At 45.9% G+C, this 18,056-nt stretch overlaps 2 protein-coding genes and 1 long non-coding RNA gene across 7 annotated transcripts in view; 2 read left to right on the top strand and 1 right to left on the bottom strand.

Moving 5' to 3' along the window:
- LOC146338431 (uncharacterized) lies at window positions 1–1,501 on the top strand. Its single transcript, XR_014784805.1, has 3 exons — window positions 1–206; window positions 383–560; window positions 1,412–1,501. It is a non-coding gene; the product is annotated as an uncharacterized LOC146338431 (long non-coding RNA).
- The window catches only part of LOC146338430 (A-kinase anchor protein 17B-like), a 29,190-nt gene extending 19,663 nt beyond the window's left edge, over window positions 1–9,527 (bottom strand). For 3 of the 4 annotated variants that reach the window (XM_084813752.1, XM_084813742.1, XM_084813748.1), the window contains exon 1: window positions 9,400–9,527. In XM_084813752.1, the coding sequence (XP_084669878.1) occupies window positions 9,400–9,406 (7 nt within the window). In that variant the 5' untranslated portion in view covers window positions 9,407–9,527. Of the gene's footprint in view, window positions 1–370; window positions 582–9,399 lie in introns of those variants that run through there. The other variant, XM_084813747.1, reaches the window with a different exon arrangement.
- A 97-nt stretch (window positions 9,528–9,624) lies between these two features.
- The window catches only part of SLC25A43 (solute carrier family 25 member 43), a 31,207-nt gene continuing 22,775 nt past the window's right edge, over window positions 9,625–18,056 (top strand). For both annotated transcript variants that reach the window (XM_084813753.1, XM_084813754.1), the window contains exons 1-3: window positions 9,625–9,984; window positions 11,823–12,064; window positions 13,744–13,916. In XM_084813753.1, coding sequence (XP_084669879.1) covers window positions 9,710–9,984; window positions 11,823–12,064; window positions 13,744–13,916 — 690 coding nt within the window. In that variant the 5' untranslated portion in view covers window positions 9,625–9,709. The remainder of the gene's footprint in view (window positions 9,985–11,822; window positions 12,065–13,743; window positions 13,917–18,056) is intronic.

The following is an 18,056-nucleotide window of genomic DNA, read 5'->3' on the forward strand; positions in this document are numbered from 1 at the left end:
GGGGCGGAGCACGCCGGGCCCCGCCAGCCAGTCGCCCCGTAAGGGGAGCCGCCACCGTCGGCGCTGGAGCCTCGGGGCCTCCCTTCCCTCCTAGCCTCCCCTTCTCTCGCCTCCCTCACCGGGGCCTCGCAACGGTGCTCGAAGGACGAGAAGGAGAGGGAGGCGAAGGTGGATCCCCAGGGATTTCAGGGGGAATTTACTCCCGGGTAAAGAGACGCGCATAGGGAGGGGGCTTGCAGGCCCGATCCTGACGTGAGCCTGTTGACTCGAGAGTAACTCCCCTCTCCCCCGCCCCAGTTCAGCGGCGGGGCTTACTCCCAAATGGCTGTATCACTACTACTACTACTGTTATTTTAAGGATTTTTTTTACCCTGCTCTTCAGGTCGAAAAAGACCCCCAGCGGGGCTGGCAAAGAATAATAATATATGATGAAGTGGCCGGCGTCCACGAGAGCTTATGACAGAATAAATAAATGCGTTCGCCTTGCAGGTGCCACAAGACTCCTTGTTTTTCCTGCCACAGACCAACACGCCCACCCCTCTGGAAATTGTAAGCTCCCGGTAAGTAAAACAAACGCACGCACGGAGTTGCGCAGCCCCATCCCAAGAGGCGTGTTAATTCGGAAGTGGAGGCCGACTAAGCTCGGTGGGGCTTACTCGCAAGCCAGTGAGCCTGGGATTGATCGGCAGCCGCGCAGGACGGGTTGATGCACGTTTGTTGGGAAGCAGGCCCCCCTGATTTCACTGCGGTGGGTTGCTTACTCACAAGTAAATGCAGTTGGGATTGCAGCCTTGCAGGCCGGTCTTAGGCGAGTTGACTCCCGAGTAAACCCCACTGAACTCGGCCGGGCTTACTTGCATGTCGATTGCAGCCAGTTCCTCTTTCTCCTTTTCTCCATCACATTCTCTCTGCATCTCTCCTCAGCCCTCTTCTATCATTCCCTGTGCTGGGTTCCCTCTGGCCCTTTCCTTTGTGTAAGCAATACATGACAAGACAATAGCCTGATCCTATAATGTTTACTGGAAGTTGGTTCAATGAGACTATCAAGTAAATGGCCACAGGTTTGCAGTTGGAGATAGGATTCTCTGCAACTGGATCTTATGTTCCGTAGGACTTACTCCCAGATTTTGCATTGGATTTCATCTGTGCAGTGTGATCCTAAGTATCTTTACTCAATAGTCCCACTAAGTTCAGTGGTACCTGTCCCCTTGTAAGTGCATCCTTAATCCCCTCTTCCCCTGCTCCTTTATTAGATTTTCCTCAACAAGGATTTTACTTCCTTGTGGAAACAAAAGTCTAGAGGGAATAGAATTTGGAATGTAGCAGGTGGGTTAAGCTAGAGAATCTTTCTCCCAGATGTGTTATTGTTTTGTACGTGCACTAACTTTATTTTTATTCCTTTTTTTAATAGGATGGAGCATTTTAGCTACCCAGAACTGGTGACGGAATGTTCAGTGCTGAACTGGTTTTGTAATACCCTTTAGCGAAAAGCCAATAAAACAAAAACAAACAAAAAAGTTGTGGTTGGAAATATTTCTGGCGACAAAGCAGTTTTGCTATTGGAAATCCCAAATGTTTTAGTACTGTAGTACCATAAGTTAGTGTGATTTGATAAGATGACTCTGATAAACTCCATAGATGCAATCCTATGTATGTTTAGACAAAAAAGGTCCTACAGCTACACCCCAGCCAGTCCAGACTTTTTCTGTCTAAACATGTATAGGATTTTGCCATTAATTTTTCAAGTTAAGGGTTGTTTTCCTATTACATTATGATAATATGACAAATAGTAAAACTAGAGGTCTCCGTTGTTGCATTTAGAATCATAGAGTCATAGAATAGTAGGGTTGGAAGGGGCCTACAAGGCCATCAGGTCCAACCCCCTGCTCAGTGCAGGAATCCAAGTCAGAGCATCCCTGACAGGTGGCTGTCCAGCCTCATCTTGAATGCCTCCAGTAAGGGAGAGCGCACCACCTCCCTAGGGAATTGGTTCCATTGTCGTATTGCTCTAACAGTCAGGACATTTTTCCTAATGGTCAGCCAGAATCTGGCTTCCTGTCACTTGAGCCCATTATTCCGTGTCCTGCACTCTGGGATGATCGAGAATTGATGCTGGCCTTCCTCTCTGTGACAATCTTTCAAGTACTTGAAAAGCACTCTCCTATCTCCCCTCAGTCTTCTCAAGGCTAAACATGCCCAGTTCTTTCAGTCTCTCTTCATAGCGCTTTGTTTCCAGTCCACTGATCATCTTTGTTGCCCTCCTCTGAACCCTCTCCAGCTTGTCTGCATCCTTCTTAAAGTGCGGTGCCCAGAACTGGACACAGTACTCCAGATGAGGCCTAACTGAGTAGAGGGGCTAAGCTAGTTTGCTTATCAGGATATCATGGGGTACGTTGTCGAAAGCTTTGCTGAAGTCAAGGTATATTATGTCCACAGCATTCCCACAGTCCACAAGGGAGGTTACTTGATCAAAAAATGAGATCAGATTTGTCCGGCAGGAGTTGTTCTTGACAAATCCATGTTGGCTTCAAGTAATCACTGCATTGTTTCCAAGGTGCTTACACATGGACTGCTTTATAATCTGGTCCAGAATTTTCCCAGGGATTGATGTCAGACTGATTGGTCTGCAGTTCCCAGGTTTTTCCTTTTTACCCTTTTTGAAGATAGGGACAACATTAGCCCTCCTCCAGTCATCTGGCACTTCATCCGTCCTCCATGATTTCTCAAAGATAATAGTGATTCTGAGAGTTCTTCTGCCAGTTTCTTTATTACTGTAGGTGCAGTTCATCTGGCCCTGGATTTGAACTCATTCAAAGTAATTTGGTGTTCCCTGACCATATGCCTATCGATCTCAAGCTGAAATCCTGCTCCTTCAGCCTGTACTTCACCTTTGCCGGGGGGGGGGGGGGCATAGACCCTCTTTTGGGAGAAGACTGAGCCAAAGTAGGAATTGAGCACTTCTACCTTTTCTTTGTCATCTGTTATCATTTTGCCATCCTTATTTAATAGCTGAACCACCATTTCTTTCCTCTGTATTTTACTATGCACGTAGCTGAAGAAAGCTTTTTTGTTGCTTTTAGCATCCCCCACTAACCTCAGCTCGTTCTCAGCTTTAGCCTTCCTGACGCCATCCCTGCAATTCTGTGCTACCTGCCTGTACTCTTCCGTTGTTGCTTGGCCTTCCTTTCACTTCCTATATGTGTACTTCTTTGTTTTCAGGTCATCTCTAAGCTTTTTGTGAAGCCATACTGGCTTCTTCTGTCTTCCTCTACTTTCTGTAGGAGGAAGTTATCTGCCACACAAGTCAGGAATTTCCTGGAGGGGCCATGTTTTGCAGAATTTGTCTCCCAACAAATATCGGGGAAATTGAAGTCCCCCATTACTACTACATCATGCTTCCTTGAAACACTGGCTATTTGCTTTTCAAAAGTTTAATCCTCAACAAGCCAGAGAAGAAATGCAGAGGAAGAGGCTGTAGAGTGCTCAAAGCACGTCACATTCATAAATTGAACAATCCTTCCAACCACCCTGTAAAGTAGGCCAATATTCTTATCCACATTTTGCAATTGAGAAGCTGAGAAATAACAGCTTGCCCAAAGCTATCTAGTAAGCTCATTGTTGAAGAGAAAGACAAACCTGTGTCTTTGCTAGTTTATGCTGGGCCGCTATATACCACACAAGCTTTCTCTCTATAGTATCACCTTACTGAAAAGAAAAGGACATGCTCAGACACAGCATAAAAAAAATGGGAGTGTTTGATTTTTTTTAAAAAATACACAAATCCAAATGCATCCGTATTACATAATGACCTAAAATCAGCAGCAGATTACAGCTGGACTGTCTTAGATGTTACTGAATATTAATATCTACACCTCCAGAAGCATATCCTTGGCTCCAAACCATGGATTTTAGAGCAGTTTCTCTTCTGATTTGGACATAATCTCTCCCTGAATATCGCAACAGATTTTAATATTGGAGCAGGTTTTATAGTCAAGCTGTTGGCCATGGTATCTCTGGAACAGCCTTTTTTTTTTTTTACAGACATGAGCCCTGCACATCCATAGAGTGAAAATCTAACCATGACATTTCCTGCTTGTCATGAATGGTATTCCAACCTGGCATGTACTATTACCACTCATGGAAAGCCAGATTATTTACACCAGCGCACTGTACATGTCCCGATCGTTTTAGAAACGCTGCAGAACCAAACTCCCATTTGTTTACTTAAGTTCTAAACTAGGGGCCTTCCCCAAGTTTGGCCCTGATCCCTCTCTATAAGCAGGTGCTTCACTCACCTCTCTTTGTGATACTCGAGATACATTTACGACTACCTTCAAACTGCAGTAATTTACTCCAGTAGTAACATCAACTTTGAAGTATTTCATCTTAGTAGGAGTGAACTGTAGTCGTAGAGGTGCACAAAATGATGCATGGAGTGGAGAAAGTGGATATTTTTCTCCCTCATCATACTAGAACCTGGGATCATCCCATGAAGCTGATTGGTGGGAGATTCAGGACAGATAAAAGGAAGGGCTTCTTCACACAGCGCAGAGTTAAACTATAGAATTCGCTACCACAGGATGTAGTGATGGCCACCAATTTGGATGGCTTTAAAAAGAGGGTGGACAAATTCCTGGAAGAGGCTATCAACGGCTACTAGTCCTGATGGCTCTGTGCTACCTCCAGTACCAGAGGCAGTGAGCCTATGTACACCAGTTGCTGGGGAACATGGGCAGGAAGGTGTTGTTGCATTCATGTCCTGCTTGTGGGTTTCCCATGGACAGCTTGTTGGCCACTGTGTGAACAGAATGCTGGACTAGATGGAACTTTGGTGTGATCAGCACAGATGGCAATGTTCTTAGTTGTTCATCTGCTGCTGCTGTAAAGCCAAAAACAAGACAGCTGCACCAGTATATTGTTCCTAATGTGTTCCGAGATCTCTCTCATCAAGGGAAATTCTTTGTTTGCTTCGAAAGGTTCCTAGGGCCCACCCAGAAGTGCGGTACTTCCAAGCAGATCCTTAGGAAGCTTCAGTTTACCTATTCCTGGGCTAGACTGACAAACTTGACTAGGCAAGACACTTCTTAAATACCTATTGGTGACTCCCTGTTTATGTGTTTTTTATTCTCTCATAATTTTATTCTTGTGTCTAGCCTAGAAGTATATTATCTCTGAACATGGAGGCATAATTCAGCCTATCATAGCTAAAAGCTAATGATAATCCAAATCCAAAATTGCGTGGCTAGTTTACAACTGAGGTCAACCTGTGTCTCGTCTGTACCACTTGAGAATGTAAGTGGCGTGAACACTTATCTCACTTAAGCCTCTGGCAAAGAGGCAGTAGTTGAACTGTTCGTTTTTCATAGCAAAACCTGTTCAACCAGAAGTGACAACAAGAGCAATAAGAAATCCTTGCATACATCTTGACAAGCTAGGCCTCCCTGAAATCACTTTTATCAGCTTTCTTATCATCTACTGTAGCCTTCCCCAACCTGGTGCTCTCCAGAGGTTTTGGACTACATCTCCCATCAGCCCCAGCCAACATGGCTCATGGTCAGGAATCCTGGGAGTTGTAATCCAAAACATCTGGAGGGCTCCAGGTTGGGAAAAGCTGGTCTACTGTTTGTCTCCAGTCTCAGATAATATGTGAAGTTATGTAAATATTCTAAACAATATATTTTAAAAACTTTGTAAAATGCCCTGGAACCAAATTTGGTAAAGTCATAATAATATTTGTTGTTGTTGTTGTTGTTGTTCAGTCGTGTCCGACTCTTCGTGACCCCATGGACCATAGCACGCCAGGCCTTCCTGTCCTGCGCTCTCTCCCAGAGCGTGCTCAAGTTCATATTCATTGCATCGGTGATGCTATCTAGCCATCTCATCCTCTGCCGTCCCCTTCTCCTTTTGCCTTCAGTCTTTCCCAGCATCAGGGTCTTTTCCAGAGAGTTTTCTCTTCGCATTAGGTGGCCAAAATATTTGAGCTTCAGCTTCAGTATCTGTCCTTCCAATAAGTAGTCAGGGTTGATGTCCTTTAGGATGGACTGATTTGACCTCCTTGCAGTCCAGGGGACTCGTAAGAATCTTCTCCAGCACCACAGTTCGAAAGCATCAATTCTTCGGCGCTCAGCCTTCCTTATAGTCCAGCTCTCACAGCCATACATTACTACTGGGAAAACCATAGCTTTGATTAGACGGACCGTTGTCGGCAAGGTGATGTCTCTGCTTCTTACTATGCTGTCTAGGTTTGCCATAGCTTTCCTCCCAAGGAGCAAGCGTCTTTTAATTTCATGGCTACAGTCACTGTCTGCGGTGATCTTGGAGCCCAAGAAAGTAAAATCTGTCACTGCTTCCATTTCTTCCCCTTCTATATGCCAGGAAGTGATGGGGCCAGATGCCATGATCTTTGTTTTTTTAATGTTGAGTTTCAAACCAGCTTTTGCACTCTCCTCTTTCACCCTCAACAAGAGGCTCTTTAAATCCTCTTCGCTTTCTGCCATTAGGGGGTATCGTCTGCGTATCGGAGGTTGTTGATAATTCTCCCAGCAATCTTAATTCCGACCTGTGATTCATCCAATTCGGTGTTTCTCATGATGTACTCTGCATACAAGTTAAATAAGCAGGGTGACAATATGCAGCCTTGTCGTACTCCTTTCCCAATTTTGAACCAATCGGTTGTTCCATGTCCGGTTCTTACTGTTGCTTCTTGACCCTCGTACAGGTTTCTCAGGAGACAGGTAAGATGGTCTGGTACTCCCATCACTTTAAGAATTTGCCACAGTTTGTTGTGATCCACACAATCAAAGGCTTTAGCGTAGTCAATGAAGCAGAAATAGACGTTTTTCTGGAATTCTCTTGCTTTCTCCATGATGCAGCGAATGTTGGCGATTTGATCTCTAGTTCCTCTGCCTCTTCGAAACCCAGCTTGTACTTCCGGTAGTTCTCGGTTCGCATACTGCTGAAGCCTAGCTTGTAGGATTTTGAGCATCACCTTGCTGGCATGTGAAATGACATAATAATATTAATGCTACTTAATTATTAATAATAATACTTATCATCATCAGGCTAAACTTTGCCCATCTCTGTACCTCCATACTGAGAAAATGCCTTGCTTGAGTCATTTCACAGAATTAAGAGTTCGAAGGTACCTCAGAGATCATCTAGTCCAACCCCTGATCAATGCAGGCTCCGCTGTACACTGTACCTATAGCATCCCTGATAGATTGCCATCCAGACTCCATTTAAATACCTCCAGCAAAGGACAACGTAAGAACATAAGAAGAACCATGCTGGATCAGACCAAGGGTCCATCTAGTCTAGCATTCTGTTCAAAGAGGTCAACCAGCTGCCTGTGGGAAACCCACAAGCAGGACATGAGTGCAACAGCACCCTCCTGCCCACGTTCCCCAGCAACTTTCAAGATGAGGCTGGACAGCCATCTGTCAGGGATGCTCTGACTTGGATGCCTGCATTGAGCGGGGGGTTAGACTCAATGGTCTTGTGGGCCCCTTCCAACCCTACTATTCTATGATTCTAACTTGTGTACATAGGCATACTGCCTCTGATACTGGCGGTAAGACATAGCCATCTATGGTAGCCATTGATGGCCTTCTCCATGAATTTGTTCTATCCCCTTCTGGAGACATCCAAAGTGGTGGCCATCACTAGCTCTTGTGCTGGTGGATTCCATAGTTTAACTGTGCACTGTGAAGAAAATCCTTCCCCATGCAGTTTGGGAGGCAGAGAATGTGGCATCTTTCAAACACCTCCTAAAAACACACCTTTTCCCTCAGACTTTCCCTGGGCATCCCTGCAGTAGGGTTTTACTTTGGTTTTACACATTACCTTTACGTTTTATATTATGTTTTATCATGTTGCATGGTATGGTTTTAATTGTTGTGAACTGCCCAGGGAGCCTCGGCTGTTGGGCTGTATAGAAATGTTATAAATAATAAGACGTCCTTTCATCTGTCCTGAATCTCCCCCCAACCAGCTTCATGGGATGGCCCCATTGGGTTCTAGTATGATGAGTGAGGGAGAGAAATGTCTCCCTACCCACATTCTCCGCACGATGCATCCTTTTGTACACCTCTATTGTGTCTCCAGGGGCCGCGGTGGCTTACTGGTTAAGACGCTGAACTGCAGACTGGAAGGTCGGCAGGTCAGCAGTTCAAGACCCTGGTGCTGCGTGACGGAGTGAGCTCCCGTCTTCAGTCCCAGCTCCTGCCAACCTAGCAGTTTGAAAGCAAGAAATTGCAAGTAGATAAATAGGTACCGCCTCGGCGGGAAAGGTAACAGCGTTCCGTGCACCTCGGTGTTCAGTCATGCCGGCCACATGACCATGGAAGCGTCTTCGGACAGCACTGGCTCTTCGGCTTAGAAACAGGGATGAGCACCGCACCCTAGAGTCGGACACGACTGGTTGGGGACACCTTTACCTTTTTATCGTGTCTCCAGGATCTAAAGAGCCTCTTGTTGAGGGTGAAAGTGGAGAGTGCAAAAGCTGGTTTGAAACTCAACATTAAAAAAACGAAGATCATGGCATCTAGCCCCATCATTTCCTGGCATATAGAAGGGGAAGAAATGGAAGCAGTGACAGATTTTACTTTCTTGGGCTCCAAGATCACCGCAGACGGTGACTGTAGCCATGAAATTAAAAGACGTTTGCTCCTTGGGAGGAAAGCTATGGCAAACCTAGACAGCATAGTAAGAAGCAGAGACATCACCTTGCCAACAAAGGTTGGTATAATCAAAGCTATGGTTTTCCCAGTGGTAACGTATGGCTGTGAGAGAGCTGGACTATAAGGAAGGCTGAGCGCCGAAGAATTGATGCCTTCGAATTGTGGTGCTGGGAAAGCCTCTTAGGAGTCCCCTGGACTGCAAGGAAGTCAAATCAGTCCATCCTAAAGGACATCAACCCTAACTGCTCATTGGAAGGACAGATACTGAAGCTGAAGCGCAAATATTCTGGCCACTTGGCGAAGAGAAAAGTCACTGGAAAAGACCCTGATGCTGGGAAAGATCGAAGGCAAAAGGAGAAGGGGACGGCAGAGGATGAGATGGCTAGATAGCATCACGGATGCAATGAATATGGACTTGAGCACGCTCCGGGAGAGAGCGCAGGACAGGAAGGCCTGGCGGGCTATGGTCCATGGGGTCACGAAGAGTCGGACACGACTGAACAACAATCGTGTCTCCCCTTACTTGGCTCTTTTCCAAGCTAAACAATCCCAGCTGTTGCAGCCTTCCGTCATTGGGGAGTTGCTCCAGCCCCTTGATCATTTTAGTTGCCAAGGGGCAAGTAAAGGCGCAGCACCACAGGGCCCTGTCGCGCTCCCGGCAGAGAGGAGACGGGAGCAGTCTCAGTGCGCCCCGATCTCCCCTTGCTGCCCACAATCCCACCTGGCATCAGCGCCGCCGCCCTTTTCCAACCCTCCGTCTCTCCTTCCAGGCGCACGCACCGCCTCCGGCGGAGAGGCAACCGGGCCCGAAGCGAGCCGCCCCCGCCTCGGGCGAGCCCTCTCGGGCCTGCAAGGCTCCTCCTCCTCCGCGCGCCCTTCCCCTTCCCGTCTCCAGGCTGCCAGCACCGCCCGCCGACGGCCTTGCGCAACCCGGCGCGACGCGCACAGGGGCGGGCGGAGCGGCGCCGTGCGCTCCGCTGCTCGGCGCGCATTGCCCGGCCCGCGGCGGGCATGGTGCAGCCGGCCCCGGCATGGCGACCTGGAAGCGGGACAGCCGCCTCACGGCGCTGCAGCGGCTCGGCTGTGCCGGGCTGGCCGGAGCCATGAGCCACAGCCTGACGGCGCCGCTGGAGGTGCTCACGGCCCTGGCCCAAGTGGGCTCCCCTCACGCCCGAGGGGGCCGGCTCTGGCGCGCCGGGCGCAGCTTGTGCCAGGCCGAGGGCGTCGGCGCCCTCTGGAAGGGCAACCTCACCGCCTGCTTGCGCCTCTTTCCCTGCAGCGCCCTGCAGCTTGCCTCCTACCGCAGGTAAGCCGGCGTGCTGGCGGCACCCCTCGGATCTCAGGGCAACGCTGGGCGAGAGCGGTTGTGGAGGATGCCCAGGGTAAAATCCGGCATAAGTGTTCTCCTTAGAGTAGACCCACTGAAATGAATGGGATTTCAGTTAGTCATGACTAACTGAAGCCCCATTCATTTCAATGGGTCTACTCTAAATAGGACTCACGTTGGATTTTACCCCAAGGGCTGACGGCGGCGCTGGAAGGGAGGCGGCTCCGATCTTTTGCAGTTCGTTGTGATCGCACTGAGTAGTCCAGCCTTTTGCCGGCTTATATATGCTCATTTACCCGTCAGTAAGCCCCACCGAATATAATGGCTTACTTCCCCATTAAACATGCCCAGGATTGCGCTGCAAGGAGGCTTTCCAAAATAAAAAAAACTGCTTTTATAATATTAAACAATGGGGGGGGGGGGGTTGACAGTGCAATCCTGGACAGGTCTACTCCGAAGGAAGCCTCATTGAGTTCAATGGGGTTTGCTTCCAGGAAGGCGTGTATAGGGTTGGAAGCTAAGTGATGTTCATCTGATCCAGTTCATCAAGGATTTTCCCTTTTAAGGTTTAGGATGTGTGTACAGAAAGGGTGGACATTCAGTGTGGCAGTTATGTAATTGGAGGAGAAGGGGGTGGCACAGTCTCAATGGGAGTATTCCACTGTCCACAAAATGTAAAGATTCAGATTTTTCCATGCAGAAAAATTCAGGGCAAGAGTCTGAAAGAGGTGGGTCACTTAAGCCAAACTTCTTTTTTGTACGAGGGTGTGGAGTGGTTAGACAGATAGCGCTTCCTTGAATTTGCGATCTTCCTCTTTTAACTATAAAGAGCGTTCCTTGCCAAAACACAGAAGTGAAAACTTCTGTTGTTACTGTTGATCTGATTTTGAATCAGTGAGTTTCTTGAAAATGTTGCTTTTGTCCCCCAGTGATGGGAACCAGATATAGCTTCTGGGTGTGGATGGGTGTGCAAGAGCTGAAACTCAAGCCTGAATTTTAAATGATTAGACCCTGTTGACCTTCAGGTTCTGGATTTTCCACCTGAGCTAGACTTTGGACATCTTCCTTATTTCAGGCTTAAACTAAGCAGGGATTCATCTCCCACTGATCACAAAAAATGTACAAGCTTTCGAGACCTCTAGATCTCTTCATCAGATGAACAGATCTGGAAATCTCAAAAGCTTGCACATTTTTTGTGATCTTTGTATTAAACTATATGGATTTGGGAATTTTTCAAATTCCAACACAGCTGCCTTTGTTTTTGTATCTCCCATTGGGTTTCAGTTAAAATAAGAACAAAGTGAAATAAAAATATTTTTTCCTAAGCTTAATGGCATGGCAAGGTTGAAAGGGCTCATGAAAAAACTTATCAGCCAGTCTTTTTTGTGCACTTTTCCACACCTATTCACAGCCATTGCAAATGAATTGTAATTGAAGAGGAACTACTGATTTAGGATCATCTGGGGGATGGTGTGATTCGACTGGGAAATTAACTGGCTGGATTTGTCTTCTGCAAAACTTAAAGAAGTAATTATTTCTAAATTTGCATATATAGATATAAATTAGCATATGTAAACTTTAGGCAGATTGGTGTCCTACGAGTCTGGGCCCTGCGTCTCTTAGGGCGCAATCCTGTGCATGTTTAGACAGAAAAATAGTCCAACAACTCCCAGTATTCCCCATGCTGGCTGGGGAATTCTGGGAGTCATAGGACTTCTTTGTGTCTAAACATGCATAGGATTGCACCCTTAAGTGCCTAGCAGTGCCCCTGTAGTCACTGGTGAACCCTTCCCCGCTCCCCTTGTGTCGTGTACTAGGTTTGTCATGCTGTTTGTGGATGACTTGGGACACATTTCCCAATGGAGTTCCATCATGGCAGGGAGTCTAGCTGGGATGGTGGCCGCCGTTGCAACGTACCCGACTGAGGTCGTCAAGACACGACTCATTGTACAGAGCCGACTGGAGCCTCCCTACAAAGGCATTGTTCACGCTTTGTACATGATCTATCATCAGGAAGGAGTTACTGCACTTTATCGTGGTGTTTCACTGTCAATATTAGGTATGTGTGACTAGATTCTTTTTTTTCCTTTTTTTTAACAATACAAGGATCGTCTAGTGACGACTGGAAGGAAAACAACAAGGTTTTGCTGTACTGTAAAGCAACTATTTTTTTAAAAAATCACCTACATCAGATCTCAGCCTCAGTTTATTATCTGTAAAATGGGCATATTAGCAACCTGCTAGTAGCAGCTTTTGCAGTCATTCATTCTCAAAGAACTATGTGAGAAGGTCACCATTCTTCTGAGATCACAGAAGGGGAACTATGGTAGAGAGAGGAATTTTCCCATGGCCTCATCTGGCAAGTTCATAATTGAGTAAGAACATGTAACTGAGTTTTCCAGTTCAAAGTCCAGTATTCTGTTTCCTTGACTACACTGTTCTCAATGTAATAGTTTCTGGTTAGTGAAATATGCAGGGTACAGACCGACTTAGGACAAAACACTGCCTTGGGTTCCTTAAGGAGGAAAAAAAGGCTGGATATAAATGTAATAACTACCTAAATCACACTAAATCAGGGGTGCTAAAACTCTTATGGCCCAACGCCTGAGTTCAATTTCAGATAAACTCTTGGAGGATGCATTCCAGTGGTGGGCATGGCCAAAGGCAAATGGGCGTGGCCAAAAACACTGGGGTATTTGAACATAACGCCCTTACTGCCAATAACTAAGCCCTAGGAGAGGCATTTCAACCTTTTAGAATAGAGGAAAAACTGAAAAAGCTGGAAAGCTATCAAATAATTGGTGGTTGAGGGAAAGGGGGTGTGGTCATCTGGGGGTCCTAGACAGCCAGATTGGGAACCCAGGCAGGCTGGATTTGGCCCACAGGCCTGAGATTCAACACCCCTGCGCTAAATGAATCAGTTGCCATTGCGTGAGTCTTTTCAAAAGTGTAAATAGCAGCTGCTGATGTCCCTATGGGGGACTCTAGGGAGGGGATGTTAACCCTTTCCTCTTGCGCCATAGTCCCAACCACAACAACACCCCCACCCCACCCCCTGAAACTGTTGTTAGCCCTGGGAGGAAAGCTTCAGTTGGCATCGAGGGCACCTTCCCTTTCACAGCAAATGGCAGTGTTGGGTCTGTACGGGAGGGACTTTCATGAATCCCACAGCACAGGAGAAAAGGGTTAATCCCCTCCCCACATGCTGCAATCCTGATCTCGAATGGGTCCACCAACTCCTACTATTTACTGTTTTCAAAACATCCACACAGCTGCAAAGTGATGTGTTTAGGGTCCCATGCATTCTAAACGTTTCAGTAAAAGGAATTACATCCCCAAGCCTGCCATATTTAATGCGGGGACAAGCTGTATCACAGGTGTGCTGAGGCTTACAGTAAAATGTTTACCATTTTACTATGAACAAAAATTCAGTCAGACTTAGGAGTTAGTAAAACTTCAAGCTTGGTAAGGTCGATGCTGAACACACAAAGGATAGTTCTGTCAGCGGCTACATTTACCTTTATTCTAGAGACAGAGCATAACTACAGGAGAGAGATATTCCCATCATGCTTTGCTTGTAAGCTCCTCTGGGGCATTTGATTGGCCATCATTAAATTGCCCATTATTTGGGGCATCTGATTGGCCATTGTTAGTCTTGCCAAGTATAGCAGTTTGTATCAACAGGTACCTACACCAGCATTCACAGACAAGTCTCTTTTTGCTTGTTTTTCCTGACAGGTGCTATCCCGTTTTCCATTGGCTCTTTCCTCGTTTACACCCATCTGGATAAAATCTGGAGAGAACCCAGCCCCCGCTTCACTCCAGTGCAGAACTTCATCAATGGCTGCCTGGCAGCTGGTGTCTCACAGACACTTTCCTTCCCTTTCGAAACGGTCAAGAGGAAAATGCAGGTATGCGGTTTAGGGCTGCCTTTACGCATATCATTCAGAGCAGGATGTGTGCAATGCACCAGACTCTAGAAGAGTCATAGGCAGTGAAGAGGTTGATCCTGCAGGGGATATAGCACACATTGCACACCCCTGGACCCATAAACACACACACTGTCATAATGATGGACGTTTTGTGAGTAGCATCATAAAAATGAACATGCAGTTTTACAGTTGCTCAAGTTTATTTATTTATTGCCTTTATATCCTGCCCTTTTTTCCTTTAAGGAAGTCAAGGCGGCGTACATAATCCTCCTCCTTCTCCATTTTATCCTCACAACAACAACTCTGTGAGGTAGGTTGGGCTGAGAGTCTGTGACTGGCCCAAAGTCACCCAGTGAGCTTCCATGGTTGAGTGGTGACTACAACCCAGACCTCCTGACTTCCAGTCCAACACTCTTGCCACTACACCACGCTGGCTCTCGGTTCTACAAATAGTTGCTGTTTTTGATCAGCACGAAGGGCAGATCCTTAACAAATTTCCACATCAATCAACAAACTCCAAGATCTGTTGAAGGGCCTACTGCTTGCCTACATCAGGGATCTCCAATATGGCATCCGCGGGCACCTCCAATGGCACCCATGAAAGGCACCCGCAAAACCTTTTTTTTTTAAATTCCCCCTTAATATATGTACATGGATTTGCATATATTCATAGCAGTGAATACATATGAAATGCATACAGCTTTATAGCAATTATACATAGGCTTCAGCAAAAGTGGACCAAATATTCAAATAAGTATCCATTTGAAGGTGGTGTCTACATGCCACCCATTCAAATATTGAAAGCTTTGTAAGGTCCTCAACCGTGAGCATTATAGGAGGTGAGTATTTACCCTTCCAATGTTGTAATATGTGTCTTTTAGCTATCAAAAGGGCACAGAGAATCCATTTGTTAATTTCCATGAAGCAAGTAAATAATTTAAAAAAACGTGTACATTGGTGAATATTAAAGACCTTTCCAGTACAAAATTTATCTATGTAATAGCCTCCTCCCAAAAGGAAGCTAATGGACATTGCCAAAACATACGTTTAAAAGAAGCATTAGCCGTATTGCACTGCCAGCAATTAGCTGACTTAGACAATCCCTTATTAAAGTGACGTTACGCTGTCTAATAGACGTGAAACAAAAGTTTTGCTGAATAAGACGCAGCCTAAGATCCATAGACGCGACAAGTAGACACCAACGTGGTAATCCAATGATTAGGCATTTTGTGGTGGTGCCCACAGCAGTTTCTCAAACTCCCAAATGTGCCCACAGGTCCAAAAAGGTTGAGGCCCCTGGACTAGGTAGTGCAAACTGGAGAAGGCAGTGTTTGCAGAGAAGAAGAATTTGGGGGAAGCATTTTGCTTAAGCCTTCCTCTGCCTGCTTATTTTCCCCGCAACCTCTCCCATCATGCTTCCTTCTCTGCCCACAACTATTTCCGGTTTCAGGGACCATCTGGAAAACCAAGTGAAAAATAGCCCTGTGGATTGAGGCAAGGGGTGGGGAACGGGGTTGGGGGGGCAGAATCAGGCACACCCTTTCTATACACTAGGTTTCCCCTACAAATGCTCCAGCCCCACATTTGTATTAAGAGGCCAATGTGGATTTGAAAGCCCCTGTTAAGTATTTGCCTCCTACTGCATAGTTCTGCCCTGAGCTGTAGAGCTGGTGGAGGAGAAAAGTGAAGTTCTTTTGAGCCACTAGGCTGTGCTATTTCATCAGCCAGATGCATTTCCCACTCAGTATTGATCCTTCTGTCTCTTTAGAATGCTGAGGAATATTCCAAATCTTTTATTCCTAGACTTTCTTTAAAGGATATAAGTACCAGGGAGGCTAAACCTTGGAATATGGAAAGTAATTTATTTTAAGTTAACAACAACAACAAAGTGTAGTACTTCCAAACCTATTTTATGTGAAACTTGCTTGTGCAACCACCGTCCCTCCTTACTTCCTTCTTTAGTCTCCCTATCTGGATTTGCTGACCTCCTCTTAAAACTTTTTAAAGTGAGGCTATTTAATACTAAGGTTGCAATCCTATGTGCATTTACTTGGGAGTAAGTTACTTAGTTCTGAGGAAAGATGCATAGAATTGGGATGTATGTCAAATTGCTTGCTCTTAAAAACACAAAACTCAGAAAAATGTTATTTTACTGAGTCGTCTTTGTTGTGCACCCTAATTTTATCGCTTTGTCTCCCTCTTTCCCTTTGCTCCTGATTGACATGTTAGAGAATTAAAAGGTACAGTATGCACATTTGGGTATGAAGCCTCATGGCTTAGAGGAAAGAGTCTCAGTGTGGGTGGGTTTCTTTTTGCCAGCATGTTATCAAACTCGTGAAGAAATGCATAAGCTACTCCGAGTGTTAAAATATAAGGCAGAGGTGACTTTTCATCAGCACACGTGATACCTTCAGATCTGTAACAAACGTGAAATGCCTTGAAGTTCTACTCAAGGTCTGCTTGTTTATTTTCAGGGGATAGCTGTTAGTCCATTGCAACAAAAGCGACAAACAGTTTTGTGACGCCTTAAAAACTAACACATTCATTATGGCATAAGCTTTTTCTTTGTGAGCTACCAGATGATAGCAGAAACTTCAACACTTTGCTTTGTGGATGGCTGCTATGATTTTACACATATTTAAGCCTTGATGGAATTGTCACAGAGGGGCTGTTCACACAACATGCTAACCCACACTCAGTGGTTGAGTGTGGGTTGTTTTGAACCGTGGATTGTTCACTGAACCGTGGGTTCTGGTGTTGTCTGAACACAGCCAGTGTGGCGTGTTAACCATGCAGTGTGGCTTATTTTCTCAAACAAGCCGCCTTGAGAACCCATGGTTTGTTATTGGGTTGTTCAGAGTGGTTAACAAGCCGCACTGCATGGTTAACAAGCCACCGTGGCTGCATTCAGACAACATGATAACCCACAGTTCAACAGAAAACCCATGGTTCAAAACAACCCACACTCAACCACTGAGTGTGGGTTAGCATGTTGCGTGAACAGCCTCAGCCTGTGCTTCTTGCATTTCATTTCCATCTAATTTTACTGCTTCCAATTCACACACACACACACACACACACACACACCTGAATCTTGTGTATATATACCTGCCAATTTAGGATAAACCTTCATGCATCTGATGAAGCGGGCTCTAGGTAACGAAAACGTATGCCAGAATAAATTTGTTAACTATAAGGTGCTGCAATAATCATCATTTATTTATTGCATTTTTATCCCACCCTTACTAAAAAGAGCTCAGTATACAAGAGTCTTCCCTACCCCCATTACCGTGTTGCAGCCTGCTCAGTCCCACATGGGCCGGCACTCTGAGGAGGACCCCCAGTGGAATATCTTAATACCTGGAAAGACTGATATGGGAGAAGCCATCCCTTAATGTACCTGGATTCCTTCGAAATCATGAATGGCTTTAAAGTTTAAAACCAACACCTTGAATTTGTTTGCTTATTTATTTGTTTTTTAAAAACAAAAAATTGAATTAAAACATAACTTTAAAAACAAATAAATTAAAAGCACAACGGTAACAGAAATAAAGTGTACCCAACCAGTTAAAAGCCTCTGCAGCAACAGATCTGCTTATATGCCAGCGCCCTGTCTGAATAAAAAAAAGTATTTGCCTCTCGTCGAAGGACAACTGAAAGGTGGTTAATCTAGCCTCTCTTGGCAGGGAGTTGCAGAGCCTGGGAGCATGCACTGAGAAAGCCTTCTCTTGGGTCCCCACCAAATGTCCTTCTGATGGTGCAAGTACTGAGAGAAGGGCCTCCCTCAAAGGTCTTAAATCCCAGGCAGGCTAGTATGGGAGAATGTGGCTTTTTCAGGTAGCCAGGTTCCAAGCCTTTTGGGGCTTTGTAGATCATAGCTAGCACATTGAATTGTGACCAGAAAACAGACTGGTAGCCAGTGAAGATGTTGCTACAAAGGAGTCACATGCTCCCTGTAACCAGCCCTGGTCAACAGTCTGGCCACATCATTCTGGACCAGCTGAAGTTTCTCAACAGTTTTCAGCAGCAGCCCCATGTAGAGCTGTGAAGGTTTGAGGCCTACAAAGGCGAGGCAAAAAGGTCAGGCCTAGAAGCCGGGGGGGGGGGGGATGTTGGGAG

This window comes from Heloderma suspectum, chromosome 9 (assembly GCF_057233095.1).
Source record: "Heloderma suspectum isolate Gila_16-S chromosome 9, 16-S_ref, whole genome shotgun sequence".
Taxonomy (NCBI): domain Eukaryota; kingdom Metazoa; phylum Chordata; class Lepidosauria; order Squamata; family Helodermatidae; genus Heloderma; species Heloderma suspectum.